Raw genomic sequence first — 19811 nt, 5'->3', positions numbered from 1 at the left:
GCACGGAGAACGACAAGCCACGGGGTAGTTTCACGGGAAATCACAACGCCACCAGCGGAGGTCGCGCTGACTCCGTGTCGAGATAGCTCAGGATCTAAATCCATCAAGAAGAAGGAAATTATAAAACACAATGAGGGGTCAGGCGCATGGAGTTGTGACCCTTTTGAAGAGAACCTGACACACTGGCCCATCTCATGTGTCGGTAGGCGCCCTTGGCACCATTCGTGAAAATGCGCTGTTGAAACATGATCGGGTATTGGTGTTGAAGACCAGTTATTAATTATGCATTTGAGCTTTTTATTTTTGATATAATGTTCTCTTTGGTTGAACTTCGCGATTGAGTAAAATGAAAGGGTAAAAGACCATCGATGCCAGACAGCTTCACGAGCAAGATAGTAATATCTGAACAGTCATGAATCAAGCGCCAAGACGGATGCGACCACCGACAGTGAGGGGAATCACTCCGTGAGAGTCTTACTAGGTACCGCATAAATCTTTGCTGAGAGTAAAAAGTAGTGTTGCTATGAGCTTCACATTCCTGCTGCGTGGTTCCAATCGACAAACTCGAGCGAAGCGATTCTCACATGGGCAAGTTCGACAGGTATTCGTGATAATTATAAGCTTTTAATTAAGCTATATAATAATGTGGGGGGTCTGGATGGTAGGTACAGGTACAGGTAGCTGGCTTTATATTTAATGGGACATGAGATATCGTAGCTGTAAGTTACGTTGAGCAACATATTTAACTAAATTAAATTCTGGGGAAAAAAGACAATTTGAGATCTTTCATAGTTACATGTGCGGTACTAGGCAATCCATATATGAAAAGTGCAATTTTTGAGAAGAACAAATATTTGTGGATATAATTGAAGACAGATAAGCATAACAAGTGAACGTCAAGCAGATCGCATACCGACGCAACTGACTTGGCTATCTAGTAAACGTAGCGGAAGTTCAAGTTCTCCCGGTCCGTTTTATCCTCGAACGCATGAATGAGGGTTGGATCTGCGGCACTGAGACCTTCCGCCAATAGCTTGTCCTTCTTGGAGTTCTCGCGCTTGAGGTGGAAGCGGAGGTAGACAACAGCAGAAACCATACAGGCATAGCAAGCCAGATGAACACTCCAGGCGATGTGGTACCGCGGTGCATCTGTGTCAAGGAACACTTGAGGACCTGTTATTGTTAGCTGGGAACTGAGCTTCTCCACAGGGAACCTTGAATACTTACCAATTGCGTTACCAGCAGCCCATGACACGAATGTTGCAGCTACCACGGTGGACTTCTTGGTTTGACCAGCAATATTGCGTGACACCATAGATAACGTGAGAGTTTGGGCCGACCAGAATGACAAGGTGATGTAGTAACTAATAAGAAGTCCCACCTTCGTGGGCAAGGTAGTGTTCTCGACCGTCATAAGGACAATAGTTCCGATGAAAGACCTGCGAAGTGTCAGTCTGGGCTCACTGCAAACCGACACAAGAGAAATACGCACGGGATGATGAAGCACAACATCACGATAGTGTTCTGTTTGAACTTGTTCACCAGCCATGCGGATGACAACAGAACAATAATGATATAAGCACCCAGCACCATAGCAAGCAGCTGAGTTTGCAATACGGTAAAGTTGAAGCCGGAGACAACGATACCGAAGAATGCACCTAGACCACTGGTGGGGAGAGTGGTGAATATCTGAACAGCACAGTAGCAATACATCTGGGGATCCCGGAAAGCCTCCCACATCTGGTATGCATGAAACGTCCTGTTTTGAATACCTGTCTGATTGGAACGAAGACGTTCGACCATAAGACGTTTGTCATCCTCACTGAAACATTTCGCACGCATAGGGGAGTCAGGCATCCACCAAATGACGAAGACTCCCCAGAGGACAGAGAGACATCCGTATGCCAGGAAAAGTGCTTGCCAAGACTTGAGAACCTTGTCTCCTCCAATAAGGGTAAAACAATATGCCAATAGGCCGCCGACAATTTGCTGTGCACCATTCATCATGTACCTATTTCACCATCAGATTAACATGATCTCTCTGGTAGGCGAGGGTCCACATACCAGTAGGTTACCGTGGCCGCTTGTTCCTCACGTTTATACCACATCGAGGAAAGAGTCACAAAAATGGGCTGACAGCAAGCCTCAAAGATACCCAGGAGGGTACGAACAATGACCAACCCAGTAAAATTCTTGCAGGCTGCATGGAGTGCCAGAATCATACCCCAGAGGATGATGTTGATGCCCAAGTATTTGCCGAGTGGGACTCTTTGGATGATCCAATTTGTGGGGTATTCGACGATGAGGACAGCGATGTAAATACATGTAGTCAACCAGGAGTACTATCAATAGGAATAGATTTAGTATGTTGATGGAGGAGAAAGCTCAACAAGTGCTGCATACCTTTTGCCCATCATTCAGATTCGCGTCTTCCTTGATCCCCATGATAGCCGAAAACGACATAGTTCCCTTGTCCAGAGCCTGTAGGAAATATGTGCAAATCATGATAACAAGGACACGGCGGTCAATCAATTGTTTGAGGCGCTTGTTGGTCTCTTCGTCGATATCCACCTGACTGTGGGCGGCATATGCTTGAATTTCCTTATCCACACGGGTGATATCCATGTTATCCTTTACGAGGTCATCGGATTCTGAGAGAACCTTTTTCGACATGAGAGATGTCTTGCTTGTTCTCGTACTCTCCCATGTCAACTTTCCGGTGCTGGTTATGCACCACCTCGATGCCCTCAGCGGGGGCTGTCTCAATCCCCTGCTGGGGGTCGTCTTTGCCGTCAACCATGGCAAAGTGAAAAAAAAAGTCAGGTGAAAAAGGGTAGTTCACCAGGGGACAAAAGTGACAGAAAGTCGGGATTTCCACTCAGACTTATAAAAGACCACGCTTTTGTCAGGATGCAGGGTCTCAAGTAGGCCCTAAGCACATGTAAGGTGAATTTCCGGTTGAACAAGTCATGCGGGCTTCCAATAATCAGGTCTATATTGACCCGAAGCCAAATCGAGTTAAACCAAGTCAAGCAGTCAGCTCCGTCTCCTTTCTTTCCCCGGTTTTCTTGGCAAAGGAGGAGGTAGCACGCTAATCTTTTCCCCAGGCTGGGGAATCCGGGGATTTACTACCCCGATGGCCGAAAAGTCCCTCGCTCACTGCTGTGGGTCTGGAGAAATACACTTTCGGTGTATCTTTGTGATTTGCGACTCGGCCTTCTCTCACCCGAGGTGCGCTTGGCCCCCACGGGGATGCATCGTGGCGTCTGACTGATGAGCTCATTAGTGGAAGAACTCCCACCAAGTCTCGTCATGAAAGGAGCTTCCGGTTCAACATATTATTTTGATTCCCGGACAAAAAAGTCGTAGAAAATCTTATTCGTCGAAAAACACAGAGAACAGTCTCCCAATATCACACAATGTCGTCCCCTAAGCCTACGGGCCCCGAAATTCACAATGCCGTCAACCTGCTAATTGACAATCTGGTCAACATCAAAGATGAGACAGGAAAATTCCTGCTGCCACTTGCTGATGGGCGCATTATTGATACCAAGTCATGGCAGGGTTGGGAGTGGACACACGGAATTGGACTGTACGGCGTGTGGAAATACTACGAGCTGACGGGCGATGAGAAATTATTGCGCATCATCGAGGACTGGTTTGCTGCACGTTTTGCGGAAGGTGGCACCACCAAGAATATCAACACAATGGCCGTTTTCTTGACTCTCGCCTACGTTTATGAGAAGACCGGCAATGTCACCTACCTGCCGTGGCTCGATGCATGGGCCGAGTGGGCGATGCACGAACTCCCCCGCACCCGCTACGGTGGCATGCAACATATGACTTATCTCACAGAGAACTACCAGCAGCTCTGGGATGATACTTTGATGATGACTGTTATGCCACTCGCGAAGATCGGAAAACTTCTGAACCGACCCGAATATATTGAAGAGGCGAAAAAGCAATTCCTTACTCACATCAAATATCTTTTCGACACAAAGACTGGTCTCTGGTTCCACGGCTGGACCTTTGAGGATGGCGGACACAACTTTGCAGATGCGCGCTGGGCTCGTGGCAACAGCTGGGTCACAATCGTCATTCCCGAGATCATTGAGTTGCTCGACCTCCAGCCAAATGATCCGATTCGCCTTCACCTGATAGATACCCTCGAGGCTCAGTGCGAGGCCCTTCAGCGTCTCCAGTCGTCATCCGGCGCGTGGCACACCCTCCTTGACGACCCCGACTCGTACTTGGAAGCCTCTGCGACCGCTGGATTTGCCTACGGTATCCTCAAGGCCGTTCGGAAACGTTACATCGGTGCCCAGTACCGCCCCGTTGCTGAAAAGGCCGTCGCTGCGGTGATGGGATACGTGGATGAGAAAGGAGAATTGCAGAATACCAGCTTTGGCACCGGAATGGGTGACTGTCTTGACTTTTACAAGAAGATTCCATTGACCTCGATGCCTTATGGCCAGGCTATGGCTATTATGGCTTTGGGCGAAGCCTTACGGGGTCTGTTGTGAGGAGTGCATGTCTTAATGACTGAAATGGCAATGGAATGTGGGCAACCGAATCATAGAGCTGTACATACAGTAGAATAATAAAACGAGAATAAAAATCCCACGATACCTCAATCTCCGTTTGATCACTCCACTGGCCAGCGGGCCTGAACTTTCTTGCCCAGTCCGGCTCTTTCCACCACCTCTTTGCTTCTTCTTTGTGCTTCCTGTACAATTTCTACTTCATCCATCGTCATGAGCGCTCCATGCCTGACCACAACTTTCCCATTCACCACAACAACATCGACATCTCGCCCAGTTGCGGTATAAACAACAGCACTGACTGGGTTAAACCAAGGCTGGGTATGGATTCCTCGAACATCGATAGCCACAAAGTCAGCCTTCTTACCAATTTCCAGACTGCCGATCTGCTTATCCAAACCCAGTGCCTTCGCCCCATTTATTGTAGCCATCTCCAGCACGTTTTCGGCTGGAACTGCCGTGGGGTCCTGCGAGATCCCCTTGTGAATAATAGCGGCGAGTTTCATCTCCTGCAAGAGATCACATGTATTGTTACACGGGGCGCCATCGGTACCTAGGCCAATATTGACTCCAGCATTTTGGAGATCTGGCACCCTGCAGATTCCGGACGCAAGCTAGACTTTGTCAGATTATCAAGTCCCTCATGCGTATGAACCAACCTGGAAACGAAACTTACCTTTGCATTAGATGTTGGGCAGTGTGCGACATGCGTTCCCGAAGAAGAAAGAAGTCTTACTATCATCAGCCTCCGTTGCATCAGTCCACATGTATTCGATGTCTCACTCAATGTCCGAGTCGTCCAGATGGACCATATGAACGAGTACCGTGGAGTCACTCAGCAAGCCAACTGATTTACAATATGACATCGGGGTGTGCGAGACCGAAGCGAAAAAAATCTCGATCGGCCTTGACCTCAGCGCAATGCATGGTAATGGGTATGCCCTTGTCTTTGGAAATGGCCGTCATCTCCTTATAAAGCGCGTCCGATACACTGATTTATTATTAGCAAGTGACACACAATGGCAGTCTCGTCTCATACCCTCCCGGAGTCCTAGCACCGAACCACACTCTGATTCTATCATCGGCCGCACCATTCCACTTCTCCCACATCTTCAAGGTCCCAAGTAATGAGGTCTTCACGGTCCTCAACGAGGCCAGGGTGCATGGCCCATGCGTCGTCTTTCGCGTATTTTGCAATGTCCATGACAATCTTACCTAGACAGCCACGGATGCCACTCTCCTCAACAGCGCGACATAGCCCGTCAAAGCCATATCGATCCGCAAACTGCATTTTACGTCAGTCTCTTGGTAGGCACAAACATCCACGGATACGGTACCATGCTCTCCAAAAAGCAGGTTGTTCCCGATTTAAGCATCTCTCCGATACTCAGTCGTGCCGCAGCGTACCCATCCTCCGCTGTAAAGTTACCCTGGAGAACCCAGATTCTCTCGCATAACCATGACACCAACTCAAGGTCGTCAGCCGTACCTCGCAGTAAGGTCTGGGCCGTGTGCATGTGGGTCGAGATCAACCCTGGAATGATAATCCGACCTGAGAGATCGTACTCTTCATCGGCTGCATACTTTCCCTTGAGTATATCTGTCTTGCCAATATCATCAATAACATCGCCGACTACGCGGATTGCTCCGTCGATAATTATACGGCGTGAAGTATCCACGGTCACAACAGTGGCATGAGTGTACAGCATGGTGGATCGTCCGAGTGCTAGCGGCTATCAAAGAATTTTGTGGTCAAGTTACTAAAGTTAATGCAGCTTAGCCCAGAAGGACCCTCGGGCCATTTATATTGTCAAATTCAATACCCCCGCCCGTGAGACGAAAACAGTGGAGACGGAGTCTGCCGATGAACGCAAAGACCCGCGTTGAGGGGCGTGATAAGATAACCAATGAATCTCGCAATTGACACATGTCATGGGGAGATCTCCGATATTGTGGAATATAGTGAGGAAATATGGTATATCCATACATCATACATGCTCAGTCTTTGAGGGGAAGTCTCCCAATTTTGCTGTTGTCGACATTCACAGAGCTCATCCAAAACTAAACATTAAACTAGAAACTCTTCTTCAGCCACTGAGTCTGCGAATTGCAGTACCCAAGCAGACCATCAAGACCCCATTCCACACCCATGCCGCTCTGCTTGTGACCACCAAAGGGTGCATTGGGCGCCACATCAAAGTGGCTGTTTACCCACACGGAACCAGACTGAAGTTGATCTGCCATCCGAGTTGCGCGTTCGAAATCTTTACTCCACACAGAAGAACCCAATCCGGTCTCCAGAGCATTCGCACGCTCAAGGACATCGTCCTCATCAGACCATTTCAAGACGGGCAGGATGGGAGCAAACGGCTCTTCCTGTACAACGCGCGATGTCTCCGGGGGATTGTCGATAATGGTCGGGTGGATGAAGTATCCAGAAGAGTTCTCGATCGAGCCTCCAAGTGCAGCTTTCAGGTTTTCAGTACCAATGCTGCTGAATAGGTTTTTGGCTTTCTCATATTGCATCTGATTTTGAACAGGCCCGAAGAAAGTATCCGCCTCGGTGCCTTCGCCGACTTTCAGGGTCTTGACAAATGTGACTAACTTGTTCAGGAACTCATCGTAGATCTTCTCGTGGACATAAAGGCGTTTGATCATCATGCAGATCTGCGAGCTACAGAGATAAGAGAGGATTCCAATCTTGGGGATAATGGCATCGATATCAACATCGTCGCAGATAATCGCCGGGTCATTGCCACCCAGTTCGAGTGTAAATCGCTTGAGGGTTGAAGCACATGCAGCCATAACTCGCTTTCCAGTGGCAATCGACCCGGTAAAGCTGATCTTCCCAATTCGAGGATGAGCAGTGAACAACGGGCCGAGGGACTCATCGCCGCTCAGGCATTGGATCACGCCAGGAGGAAGGAAGTTGGTGGCAAGCTCTGCCAGCTTCAAGCCGCAATAAGGTGTGAATGGAGACGGCTTCACAATAACAGTGTTTCCGGTGTATACAGCAGCGGCTATTTTGCCGACGGCCAAAAGGACAGGGAAGTTCCAGGGGACAATGGCGCCCACCACGCCGATGGGTGTATGACGTTGAACGACCTTCCTATCTTCGGTTTCCTCGATTACATTGTCGGTAATCTCAATAGCGGTGAGACCGCGAATCCATACACCTGCCATACCCACCTCCGCGGATGACTGAGTCAAGGGTTTTCCTTGTTCCATTGTGAGGGTTTGTCCGAATCCGTCGGCATTAGCCTCAATGGCATCGGCCCAGGCAAGTAGGGCTTTACGTCGCTCTTCAAAAGTGGTCTTGGCCCAACCCTTGAAGGCATCTTCAGCCGCCTTTACGGCCTTGTCAAGATCATCCTGGGTCGAAACTGGTACGGGTGGATTAGGCTGAGTGTTGGCAGGGTTGATTCCATGTCGGGTTTCCGATGTGGTGGTCAATTGATTATTGATCACATTGCGAAATGTCTAATCCAGCAAGGATAAGTGTGGGATCGATAGCGCAATGCGTTCAGAGATACTCACCGAAAAATCCAATGGTTTGGCGTCCGCGGTCATCTTGAGCAGCTTCTACTTTCAACACAGGGGATTAAGATCAAAATGGTGAAGACTCGAATTAAAATAGAGCGTCTCGCACAATCTAAGCCTAAGCGATTGGTGCCACGTATTTATAAGATGCCATGGACGCATCAAAAACCCGCAATTGCTTGCCTAAAGTGCGCCTGAAATAGCCTCCTAAGACCGACCCTATACTTCTGTATGCAGACCTCAGTGCATTAGCGCTATTTTCCTCTCCGAATGGCATTATTTTGACGATCTCTGCGTTGCATTTCCCTTTCTGGTCGTGATATTGTGATCTTGTCTCAAACGTTGCGTCTTGGCAGAGTGCGGGGTACTGCTCTCCCCCCTCAGTTTCCTCACAAGACACCAATAAATGGATAACCTCGAGGAGCTGCCGGGGTGAGCTTTCGGCATCACACGCGCCACGGGACTCGAGCGCGGTACTTGACCACTTCACGACTTAGGGGCCCATACCACAAGTCCACGGTGAGATCAGCTGACTAGGCCATGCCCGGCCCTAGAAGTTGGCCTTCGGACTTTCCTAATGTGGAAAACATAGAACAATGATAAAAAGTCGCCGTGTGCTCGTTAGCGGAAGACCGCTGATCCTTAGTAGGGAGCACCTCATCACATTATGGCCTGGTGTACGTATATAGGAGAGCATATGCATATGCCAGCTTTGGATTTTGGATGGTCTCACCCTACCAATATCAATGAGATTGATTGCAACGACTCCCATAGCTCAAACTGGGTAGGTAATGAAGATTCTGGCGGAGTATGAAATCCAGCTCGTACCTTGTTGTAAAGTCACCCCGCTATATTTCCCCTGACGGGTGGGTCTTTCCTATTTTAGCCGCTTTCCAATATAAAAGCGCTTAACGGGGCTCATTGGGCAGAACCATCCAATTCCAAGTCCAATGCCACTTAACACATCTCCAAAGCATCTCTTCATCCACGTGGATCTCGGCGCACACGATGTTCTAATTGACGTGAATAGACTTCTGGGACATTGATCAGGTACTTGCTGAAAAAAGGGATAATCAAGATTATTGAGAAAATCGCGGGCAAAATCATAGTATTTCTTTTTGCAAACTGTCTTAACAGTTATACAAATATGTACATCCTTAGCACATGGGCACTTAGCATACCTACATGTAATGTACTGTCTACCTAGGTATGTTTATCGGTGGGTCGCCGTCACATGGTTCCATCAATGACGACGTTCTCCATATATAATTTCTCCTTACATGTAAATTTCTGAAATAGGGCCGATGCCCTAGCCCTGCCCCAGCGACAGGTATTTAAGACCACTCAGGGGAATTTCGATTTAACCTTCAAACCATCTTGAGGTCATAGGAATTAACCACAATCTTTTCTGATCATTTTTGGCCTATTCTCACGCACCTAAGACGGGTGTGGAGAAAGACATTCATTCCTCTCCCACTACTTATGTGACTAATAGACAGCGATCGCGAGCACTCTCGAAAAAAGAAACAAATTGTTATCTTTACAGATCATAACTCGCTGCCGCTTTAGCAACAATATTTCCAGGCACGAGTGGCTAATACAAACCCTTGGTCGTTCCCGCCGCCACCAATCGCCCCCCCACTAGGGGGCACTGCTCCGACTGGTCCAGGTAACTATCCCCCCTTGTCTCTCCTGCTCCCCACAAGCCACAATATACATCGTCTCTATGATGATTGACCTTCCCTTTCTGCAAAGAATTTGTTGAATCTGTGTCTATCTACATTGTTTCATATTGGTCTCTGAGTTACTTAAAATTGTGATTTTAATTTTGTCATACCACTCCATGATTTATGGCTAATTGTTCTGTTTTGCACAGGTGTGGCTTATGTGATTCTATCCACAGATCGGAAAGGCTGGGATATATGAGGACAGTTGTCGGTATATTTAGGTCCTAGCGATTAATTATTATTATAATATACCATTTACCATTGAAAGTCCAGACATTTTACTTTGACTAGCTGCTTTTCCTCTGACACAGCATGAATAGGGGAATATGTATCTTCTTAACATAAGTAATTACGGCCAGCTAGCGACGCGTAATGTCATATGAGTGCGAGTGCTTTCGACATATTAAAGGTCTTTAGGAGAATCAGGTACTGCCGGTACCGATAAATGAGCTACAATTAATTTGGTAGGCTATAAGCAGGATGGAATCAGATTATATCGTACGCTTTGAAGGTTGAGACGTTGAAAAAGTGTGGTGGCGACCTCGAAGTAAATATTAATATCCAGCATCCTAGCTCGTGTAAGCTCTAGATGAGCTCAACACGGCAATATTATAAACAGATGGTTGAAGATTTTAATGTTGTCGATACGAATTTGTATCTTCTTCCATGATAGCGCACAGACCAACATTAAAGTGACATCATCCCGAGTCTCACCATTCGACAACACAAGGAACACCTGGGCAGAACAGTTAACTTACAACTTACGTCTCGTCATTGTCGAAATCTTGTTCATCCTACCATCATTGAGACGTAGTTTCAATATATATCCCGGTCCAAATGTCTGATCTGCAAGGACGATCTACCAATAACATATGTTGTTATTTTAGGTAGCATTTTGTCTTCTGGCCGGTACAAGCTGACTGGCGACACCTAGGGAAGATCGTCCTTTAGGTGACGCGCCGGCTGAACGCCTCTTTGTCAACCTCTCCTATGTGTTATCATCGAAGGCGACATGATACTTGGCATACGTTCTGCTCGAAATCAAAGTGACTATAGGAAGCATCTTCCGTGGCTACCTCTGCAGTTTATTTAAAGACCCTGATGTCCACCTAGCTGTTCAAATAACAATCCACCCACTACAGTTATATATACAATATACATTCCATATCAAACTCCATACCAAGTCCACTCATTCATCACAATGTTTCATCGACGTCGCCCCGCTACCACAACCACCCGCACCACCAAGCCTACGCTGATGACCAAACTCAAGGGACCAAACGCGAAATCGCGCACTGTCAAAACCACAACGACAACACGCCAGAATCCCATCCAAGGTCATCGCCATACTGGTCATACTGGCCGTACTGGTCCTACTGGTCGCGCTGGACATCGTTTTGGTCACAAGAACGCCTATGGAACACCTACCCATACTCGCCATCAACGCAAAGCCACCCTCGGCGACAAGGTCTCCGGCGCTATGTTGAAGTTGAAAGGAAGTTTGACGCATCGCCCTGCAATCAAGGTAAGGACTGAACCACTCTGGTTGAACTTGGATTCGAGTTAACATTTCAATTTAGGCTGCTGGAACCCGCCGCATGCATGGTACTGATGGACGTGGAAGCCATGCACACCGTGTCTACTGATTGATACTGCATATTATCACGAATTACGAATGATGGTTTAAGTTTTTGGATTTGTCAATTTTTTGAGATACTATGTATGATTTAACTGTAGCATAAGCCTCGGGAGCCAGAGTCTTCAATTCTACTGTTGACAGGCTACCAGCGGATCATGTTGCGGGGTGTATTCGATTTAAATGTTGCCATGGCCATCCGTACATGTAGGGAGTGGATGTAAGGGAGGCGCTTAGTTACGGCCAAGAGCAATGGCCACTGCAGAATATCCAATCAATAGAAGTGAGGAAGGGGAAGGTGCATCCACAAGATCATTTGTTTTGCGAGTCACGAGATCAACGAGAAAATAGGGAAGTATGGAACTTCATTCTAGGAAGGTGCGTCTGTTGGGATTATAAACCCCACCTGAATCCCCAAAACCTCTCTTCCTCTCGAGCTCTTCCAAGGTTGTTCCTTTCCGGATAACTCGCGTACTTTAAACTGGAATATGTGTATCATATCATCTCATTGGAAGTCTACTTTACTAGTTCCTGGTAGTTCTTCAATTGAAGATATACATTTGCAATCTCAGATCTAGAATTTAGATTAGATATTGCTTTGTTCCCAATGCCGCACTGACCGCAACAAGATTTATCCTCCGAGTTCTTAAGAGTGATATAGGTACGAACACCCTAAGATTAATTAAGTCTGAGTAATAACAATGAAATTGAACGATAGACATCTTTTCTCCAACCTCGGAATACCGGGCCGGTGCGATAACGCGGGTGACCTGCCCGGGTGCCCCGCCAAATTTTACATAAGTGCGGGACTCCCCAATTACTCACTTGAACAGTACAACCTTGGAACATCCGTGGATCCTTTCAGTTTCAGCTGTATCAATACAATGCCGTCCATCCAAGAGAGCAAATTGGCCTTCATTGGCGGCGGAAACATGGCTGCCGCCATCATTGGTGGCCTGCTGAGCAAAGGCGTCAACAAGCAGAACATCTGCGTCTCCGAGCCGTGGGATGTCAACCGCGAGAAGATGGCCGCACTCGGAGTGCGCACCACCACTTCCAATGTCGAGGCTGGAGGTGATGCCGATTTGGTCATCATTGCGGTCAAGCCTCAAGTTACCAAGGGAGTGTGCCAGGAGCTCGGTGGTGCCTGGTCGCCGCGCGCGACTTTGCCCGTTGTTGTCAGCATTGCTGCGGGTATTACCCTTGATAGCCTGAAGGAATGGTTGACAACGAGCGATAGCCGTACGGCCCACACTGTTCGCGTGATGCCGAACACCCCCGCCCTAGTTGGCGAGGGCGCTTCAGGTGCTTTCGCTAGCGCGGATATCACATCGGATGAAAAGGAGCTTGTCAATGCTATGCTTGGAAGTGTTAGCAAGGCCACCGAATGGGTGGACCGCGAAGAACTTCTCGATGTCGTCACTGGATTGTCTGGTAAGTCTCCTGCGTCCAAAGCCATACGGCATGCCATCAACACGTATCAATCTGACCCAATTAGGATCTGGACCTGCCTACTTCTTTGCCATGGTTGAGCACCTGGTCGCAAGTGCAACTGCTCTAGGCCTCCCTGAAGAACAAGCCACTCGGTTGGCTACACAGACATGTCTGGGTGCTGGCAAGATGTTGGTTGAGAGCTCCGACAGCCCTACTCAGCTCCGTAAGAATGTGACCAGCCCGAACGGCACCACACATGCTGCCCTCCAGACATTTGAGTCTCTCAACTTTAAAGAGATCGTCGACAAGTCTGTCCAGGCTGCTACTGCTCGGGCTGCCGAGCTCGGAAACACTCTCGCCAAGGCGTAGAAAGGGCAACTCAACAAATATGAATAGCTGGATTCTGTGTAATGATATCCGAGATACTCATGCGAAATGAAGCAAAATAAACAAATACATTGACCCCCTTATTTACGTGGACAATAGTAGACTCCCAGTTGTCGGGGCCGTAACTCCGACTTGATGTGGCCCGTGCGTATCGCCTTCCTAAACTTGGAACAGCTCAACAGTCGAGCTCCATCTTCTCAGTTCATAGGCATACTATGCATGTACAATAATGGTTTCTTTTTGGCCCTGGAAGGTGATATACATTGTTTTTGCTTATTTCGCTTTACTGCCGCTGACTTTATCCAGGGCGATGACAATTCCGCAGCTTCTTTTGAGAAGACCTTGTCCACGCTGTCGACAAAGATCGCCGAGGCCACCACACGACTCGACCAGCAACGTCAGTCTTCTCGGCGAGTCAAAGCTCTCTGGACCCTCTACTCGACATTTGCCTATTTGTTTTACTCCATCATCCTCGCCCTGGTACTAGGATGGGAGAGCTGGGGAATCAAAGAATATGCAGCCATCGCAGGCGGGCCGGTCCTGTGCGTCTGTCCTTAATCTGCACGTTCCCACATCGCTAACTCCAGCTCTTAGGATTTACGGTGTGCGCACTCTCAGCTCCAGAGTCTTCGACTACCGAATTTCTCGCCTCCAACGCCGCCTTGACGACTTCCATAAACAGCGCGAGGAGACCATCGAAAAGCTCAAGGTCGCAACCAAGTACAACTCCACCCAGCAACTGCTAGAGAAGTACGGCGGTGAGTCCCCCAAACCCTCTCCGGGCCCAAAGGGACAAGCCGAGAAAGGAAAGCCTGCCCAGCAGCCACAGCATGTGGCCCGCACTGGTCTCCCGCCGCCGCCCACCGCCAACATTCGCCGTCCTCCCTCTGCATCACAAACACAGAACGACCCGCCATCCCCCGGTTATCCCTCTCCCCCCATCGAGTTAGCCCAGGGCGGCCCGCAGACCCCACAGCAGTCCTCTCCCCAGCCTCCTTTCCCTCCCCAAACGCCCACCGACCAAGCCAGCTTTGCACCGAACGCATTCCCCCCTCAGAGCGCCGAACAACCACACTGGTACGACCGTCTCTTGGATGTTCTGCTGGGCGAAGATGAAACCCAACCCCGCAACCGGATGGTCATGATGTGCAGCGCGTGTCGGCTCGTGAACGGCCAGGCTCCCCCTGGGATCAAAACACCGGAAGAGCTGGGCCGCTGGCGGTGTGGCAGCTGTAAAGCTTGGAATGGCGTGGAAAGCGAGACAACAAAGATTCTTAGCAGTTTGCGTCAAGATGGGCCATCCGAGGGAACCTGGGAGCCCGTGTCAAAGGCTGAGGCGGATACCCAGTCCTCTGAGGGCATGGAAGAGGGTGTTATGGTGGCTTCAAGTGAGGAGGAACAAGTGGACTCCATTGGCTCTGATGCAGAGGACCACAAGGAGGAATCTAAGCCCGCCCCTGTGCGTCGGTCCAAGCGCGGTGCAAAGGGGAACAAGGCGTAGGAGTAGACTGTCTTTCACTACTTTATTTATTTGTAAATGTCGATTAGCTACGTTGCTTCCGATGTCACTGAAAGCAGTCCGAATTCAAGACTTCACAAATGGTATCTAACTAAGCAAAATCGAAAATCTCAAGCCAAAATCATAAACATCATTCAGAGCACGGCAATCTCCCAAGCTGCTAAGTCCGAGCTCATGTGGAAACCACCGGGTGCAACGTCAAGTGCTCAATAGCGACGTTGGCAACCTTGACCTCAGCCTCTTCGGCAGAAGCACAACCCTCCACCAGCGCGATTTCAGTCTTGTTAACAATAGCCGAGCACCGGTACGTAGCCACGCCTCCAGACTCGACCCTCTTCCTCTTAAAGACCAAGGTACCTGCTCCCTTCACCATGTTCTGCGCAATGTTGCGCGGATGAACAACATTAACTCCGTCGGCAATAACACGCTGGATGTACCATACCAATCCGATACGTTCGACGAATGCATAGCATACGTCCAGGTTGCCCCCGCAGTCGATGAATATCGCCCCAAGCACACTCTCGATGATGTCTGACAGGAACTTATCGGCACGCAGGCGGGCGAACAACTCCCACGGATACTGGGTCCCGTTTTCCAGAGCATCACAGATTTCAGTACGGAGACCTCGGTGCCGCTCGAGGCAAGCTTCCTGGGCAGATTTGATGTTAGGGCCATGGGAGCGGAGGAAGCGCCATAGGTGGATCTGGTCATAGCGTGGCACGAGGTTGATTTCGCCATTAGCGAATTGGGTGTTGTGGGAAGGTTCCTCTGGTGCGCATAGCTCCATGCAGAAGAAGGCAAGGAGGTTGGCGTTCACGACGGAATGTTTGAGTAATGTCATTGGTCCCTGGTCCATTTCCACGGGGTGGGCTGCTATCACTGCCATGACGACCATGTCGAGGACGGCATCGCCGAGGAACTCGAGTCGTTGGTAAGATTGCGTTGATGTGTCGTACTCGCAGGATGCGTGGGTGAGGGCCTCTGTTAGAAGGGCGGGATCCTTGAAAGTGTATCCAATCAGACCAGCCAATCGATGGTGATTGATTAAATTGCTCACGCCTTTACCTGGTGGCAGGATGAGAGGTGAAATGTCGTTCGTGAAGAGATTGATCTCCGGCAAAAAGCGATGGAGACAAGCCTGCGCTTCGCGGATTCCACCGTCTACATACGCTGCTCCAATGAGAGATTCCACAACATCTGCCAGGACCTTGGTCGATATGTTTCTCTTGGCTGTCGAGGGTTCTAACTTGTTCCTGATCAACGGTGCAGTCCATTTCCGGGGGTGAACCGGCTCGTTAGAACGAAGCTGTCAATACCAAGGTCGAGAGCTGCACGAGCAAGGCGACTGTTTTGGATGAGCTTGTCACGACTCTCCGAGAGGTACCCCTCGTGCCAGTTGCCGTTCCGGAAAAAGAGCTGGCAACTGACGGTGAATTTGAGAACAGAGTCGCCAAAGAACTCATATCGCTGATAGTTGGTGCTGGCCTGTGCAATGGGTGCGCTGATAGCCGTAATAACATGGGCGATATTTTTGATCCCCACTCCTTTCAAAATGGTATCGTTCAACCGATGTGCGACCAAAGATGCTTCCAGCCGGTCCAGAATGGCCGAGATGAAAAGTCCAAACACAGCCTGTTTTGCTGGGAGCTTGTCAATGACGCAAGCTGCTGCAGGCAGAATGTAGGACTTCTTTGGTGCGTCTGCCTCTCCATCTTCGGCGGTATTCATAGCTGGCATCTGCAGGAGATTTCGTCGACGGGGAAGCGATGAACACTCCACTTCAATAGGCGACGACTTCGATACATCGGCTGGAACGTTCCATCTGTTGAATAGCCGTGGCTCGCTGAATTTGGACTGGTCACGGACGATACCCAGAGGTGGAGCAGTCGGGTCCCTCATGTAAACTTCCAGCGCAGGCTCTTTCCCTTCGTGGAATGCAAGCCATTCTCCTAGGTGTTCATGTGAAATGTCGGGGATGAAGAGAGCCACAAAGTCGCGGTCGTCTCCCCGCTGTCGCGAGCTAGGAGCTTGTAGATAGAGGGCTGTGCTTCTTCTCATTTGATCCAGTGTCTCCACTGTCGTCTCAAAACTCGAAATTTGCGGATCAAAGTGGAGTTCCATGTAGGTTTCGGGGTCCCAATAGAGAGGAATGGGTTGCGGCGTCGGGGTCAATCTTGGTAAAATTAAGCAGATGGCGAGATCTTCATTGACGGAACCATTGCTGCATATTCTCAAGCGTGTCTGGCAAAGCTGACCCAAACCCCAGCCTTGTGCAAGGTCTACATAAGGGTCATACTGCTCCGCAGCTTGCACAATGGATGGGAGAACCGTCTCCTCTGAGCACCTCAGCTCTGGTTTTCGTGTCAATGGCAAGAGATTATCATTGACCAGCCCATACGCGTGCAAAGCTTTGTAGGCTCGAAACGCAGTCTCCTTCCTGGCTGCCCGCTCTGTCCGCCACCAGGTTTTCCCTGTTGTCCGTCAAACCGTGGGGTGAACAGAATTTGGCAGTGTCACCGTACCTAAAAGCAGTCCTACACTATCTTCCTCAAAGGAGAATATTGGCAGGTTGTTAGAATACTCATCAACTGGTAAAACTGCGCAAAAGTGATACAAATGCTGTAATGCGTCGTCTGCCGTTAATAGAGCACTACGGAAAATAATGTTAGCAAATGTCTTGGAAGGGATGAATTGCGCTTACCTCGTCTTCTCCACCCAAAGTCTCTCTTTCACATGCTCTTCAGTGGCTTCGAGGTCATAGGCTTCCCGACGCCGTCGCTCGTCATCCTGATACGCTTTGATCATAGCTTGCTCTAGTTCCTGCCACTTGTGCAGGTTCAACAACTCGTCCTCATTTGAGATCATGAGAGCATATATAGATTCTCTATGACGAGCACGCCCACGCCGCTGCACAAAGGACTTGAGGTTCGCAGGCTTGTCGTAACAGATGACCAAACTGCATGCACTGACGTCAATCCCTTCTTCGAGAACATCAGTGGCCACAATGAGGTTTTTGCGGCCAACTTTGAATTCATCAAGAGTATCTCGTTGCATATCCCGATGAAGTAGGTCACCGAGGCAGCCCTTGCGGTTTTTATCACTCGCCCAACCAACATAAGCGGCACACTGAAAGCGATCTCTGGTTTTGGGATGAATGGATAGAATGCGAGCTAACACACTGACAGTTGCTCTCTGCTTGGCAAATAGCAGCCCGGAAAACCCAGGCCTATCCATTTTCTCAAGGAAGTTGAGAAGCATTTCAAGCTTGATGGATACGTGATTACTCTCCTCAGCTGAAACTGGCGCCGGCATTGCAAGCAGGAGTTCCAACAAGTAAATTCTCTCCATTTGGTCCAAATGTGACATCTCACTAGCATCTTGGATTGAACGCTGAAGTTGGTCAATTGAAGCGCTGATGAAAAAGTCAGCAGCCCAACCTCCCAGCTCCTCATAAATGTGACGGCTGCGCGCCTGGAAATTCCTCAGTTGCTCGCTACAGAAGGTTTTACCTGTAGTGAGAGCCTTGGTCAGCTCCACAGTGTGATCCTTTGACCGCAACGATTCGATCCAAGGATCATCTTCTATGTTATAGGCCCTGCAACATTCTATGAGAGGTAAAAGTAGTCGACTCCCAGAACCATAATGTGCTTCGTCAAAAGTTGTGTAATTGATACGCTCTAGGTGAGGGCGATGGGTGTTTTCCAAAAGCTCAGTGCGATGGACGCGTGGAGTCCTGCATACTGCGTTCAAGTTGGATTCGATTATTCTGGGTAAAGATGGTCAGTTATTGGAGAGACTTATCCGAGTGTAGTAGATAGCCTCACTCAAGCTCATTCTGGCTCGACCGAACCACAGGACTAGCAGTGAGTCCCAAAATGCGAGGTACAGCATTTGGGCCTGACCTCAGCAGGGTAGGATGGTAGTGTTTTTGCATAATCTTGTTCGCCGGATGGCGTTTTGTGCAATGATGAGCTGTATTAAGTATTATTAGTATGAATTCTTGGGATGCATTTTAGTGTCACATACCCTCATCAAAGACAAGGAGAGCAAGTCGGGACATGCGAACAAAACCATGGCCCAAGGCATCAGCAAGGACGGCATATGTTGAGACAACCACACGGACATCTTTGAGCACCTTGTCCCAGATACCTTGTTCAGTCCATCGATCAACATTGTCCTGACCAGTTAAAATTTTAGTTTCCACAGAGAGGATATGGCTAGTGATAACTTCATGCTGCTGAAGGCTCAATGCCACAGTCGGAGCCAGAAACCAAATAAGCTGTGCCACATGTGAGCTGAGGAACATATAGAAGAGCCAACGAGTTTATTCACTTTGTCTGGAGAATCGGAGTTCTCAAGCTCATCTATGATCCGAAGAATGGCACTAAAGCAAACAGTCAGGAAAATGTGCCGATAAAGGTGAACCTCCAAACATGCATATGAGTTTTTCCACTCCCCGTGTCCATCTATAAAATAGTTAGCATCTTCCGAAGTCGCAATCTCGAGAAAGGAGAACATACCGCGACAATGATATTGTCCTTGCGGCTAGCCTCTAACATTTCGAGTTGGTACCCACGAGACCGGTAGGCAGCACCATTACTACTCAGGCCCGTGGAATCCATGATAAGCAACAAGTCTCAAGCGAGACCGTTAATAAAGAGAGCAATAGAAGAAAAGAAAAAGAAAAGAAAAGGAAGTTGAGATGAGAGGAAAGCCCGAGACAGTTTGTTGGTGGGGGGGAGGGTACGGCTTCCCGCAGCGGCCAACGCGCAGCTTTGGTCCAATGACTGTCGAGACCCGTCCGTTTCCCTTTTGGGTGTTTTGTATACTTCCAAGGCCAAGGGTTCTGTTTGATTTGACCTCAACTCCTCAACTCCCCAACTGGATCTTCCATCTTCTCTCTTTACTTCATCCGTTCTCACCTCATATTTCCAGATACAGTCTTCTTCTTCAACCTGTGGCTTTCTGCCATCTACCTACCACTTTTCCTTTGTTGCCTATCAAAAACCTTCTTCCATCTCTCTCCT

General features: G+C 48.9%; 8 protein-coding genes across 8 annotated transcripts; 4 read left to right on the top strand and 4 right to left on the bottom strand.

The window, feature by feature from the left end:
* Positions 1-934: 934 nt before the first annotated feature.
* N7519_002982 (uncharacterized protein) lies at positions 935-2800 on the bottom strand (the record flags this gene model as incomplete). Its single annotated transcript, XM_057289760.1, is given in 6 exon segments — positions 935-1173; positions 1228-1439; positions 1493-2011; positions 2065-2342; positions 2404-2651; positions 2662-2800. The coding sequence occupies 6 exon segments, from the start codon at positions 2798-2800 to the stop codon at positions 935-937; spliced, it is 1635 nt and encodes a 544-aa protein (XP_057150962.1).
* Positions 2801-3419: 619 nt separating this feature from the next.
* Positions 3420-4523, top strand: N7519_002981 (glycoside hydrolase family 88/105 protein; the record flags this gene model as incomplete). The annotated part of the gene is made up of 1 exon (XM_057289759.1): positions 3420-4523. One exon carries the CDS (start codon positions 3420-3422, stop codon positions 4521-4523), a length of 1104 nt encoding a protein of 367 aa, XP_057150961.1.
* A 122-nt stretch (positions 4524-4645) lies between these two features.
* Positions 4646-6250, bottom strand: N7519_002980 (amidohydrolase; the record flags this gene model as incomplete). The annotated part of the gene is made up of 5 exons (XM_057289758.1): positions 4646-5155; positions 5218-5272; positions 5398-5532; positions 5633-5826; positions 5879-6250. 5 exons carry the CDS (start codon positions 6248-6250, stop codon positions 4646-4648), a joined length of 1266 nt encoding a protein of 421 aa, XP_057150960.1.
* A 364-nt stretch (positions 6251-6614) lies between these two features.
* N7519_002979 (aldehyde dehydrogenase family protein) lies at positions 6615-8111 on the bottom strand (the record flags this gene model as incomplete). The annotated part of the gene is made up of 2 exons (XM_057289757.1): positions 6615-8021; positions 8079-8111. 2 exons carry the CDS (start codon positions 8109-8111, stop codon positions 6615-6617), a joined length of 1440 nt encoding a protein of 479 aa, XP_057150959.1.
* Positions 8112-11009: 2898 nt separating this feature from the next.
* N7519_002978 (uncharacterized protein) lies at positions 11010-11454 on the top strand (the record flags this gene model as incomplete). The annotated part of the gene is made up of 2 exons (XM_057289756.1): positions 11010-11333; positions 11389-11454. 2 exons carry the CDS (start codon positions 11010-11012, stop codon positions 11452-11454), a joined length of 390 nt encoding a protein of 129 aa, XP_057150958.1.
* An 874-nt stretch (positions 11455-12328) lies between these two features.
* On the top strand, positions 12329-13247 carry N7519_002977 (pyrroline-5-carboxylate reductase family protein; the record flags this gene model as incomplete). The annotated part of the gene is made up of 2 exons (XM_057289755.1): positions 12329-12878; positions 12943-13247. 2 exons carry the CDS (start codon positions 12329-12331, stop codon positions 13245-13247), a joined length of 855 nt encoding a protein of 284 aa, XP_057150957.1.
* A 233-nt stretch (positions 13248-13480) lies between these two features.
* N7519_002976 (uncharacterized protein) lies at positions 13481-14766 on the top strand (the record flags this gene model as incomplete). The annotated part of the gene is made up of 3 exons (XM_057289754.1): positions 13481-13486; positions 13572-13807; positions 13860-14766. The coding sequence occupies 3 exons, from the start codon at positions 13481-13483 to the stop codon at positions 14764-14766; spliced, it is 1149 nt and encodes a 382-aa protein (XP_057150956.1).
* A 190-nt stretch (positions 14767-14956) lies between these two features.
* N7519_002975 (putative RNA helicase/RNAse III) lies at positions 14957-19406 on the bottom strand (the record flags this gene model as incomplete). Its single annotated transcript, XM_057289753.1, has 9 exons — positions 14957-16026; positions 16047-17255; positions 17307-17434; positions 17486-18550; positions 18609-18756; positions 18811-19063; positions 19117-19168; positions 19210-19250; positions 19305-19406. The coding sequence occupies 9 exons, from the start codon at positions 19404-19406 to the stop codon at positions 14957-14959; spliced, it is 4068 nt and encodes a 1355-aa protein (XP_057150955.1).
* Positions 19407-19811: the final 405 nt, after the last annotated feature.

The sequence above is a fragment of the Penicillium mononematosum genome (assembly GCF_028829835.1).
Source record: "Penicillium mononematosum strain IBT 11891 chromosome Unknown utg000002l:1.0-8112719.0:1.0-8118358.0, whole genome shotgun sequence".
Classification (NCBI taxonomy): Eukaryota; Fungi; Ascomycota; class Eurotiomycetes; order Eurotiales; family Aspergillaceae; genus Penicillium; species Penicillium mononematosum.
Note: the sequence above shows the minus strand (reverse complement) of the source record. Positions and strands in the feature narration are given on the sequence as shown.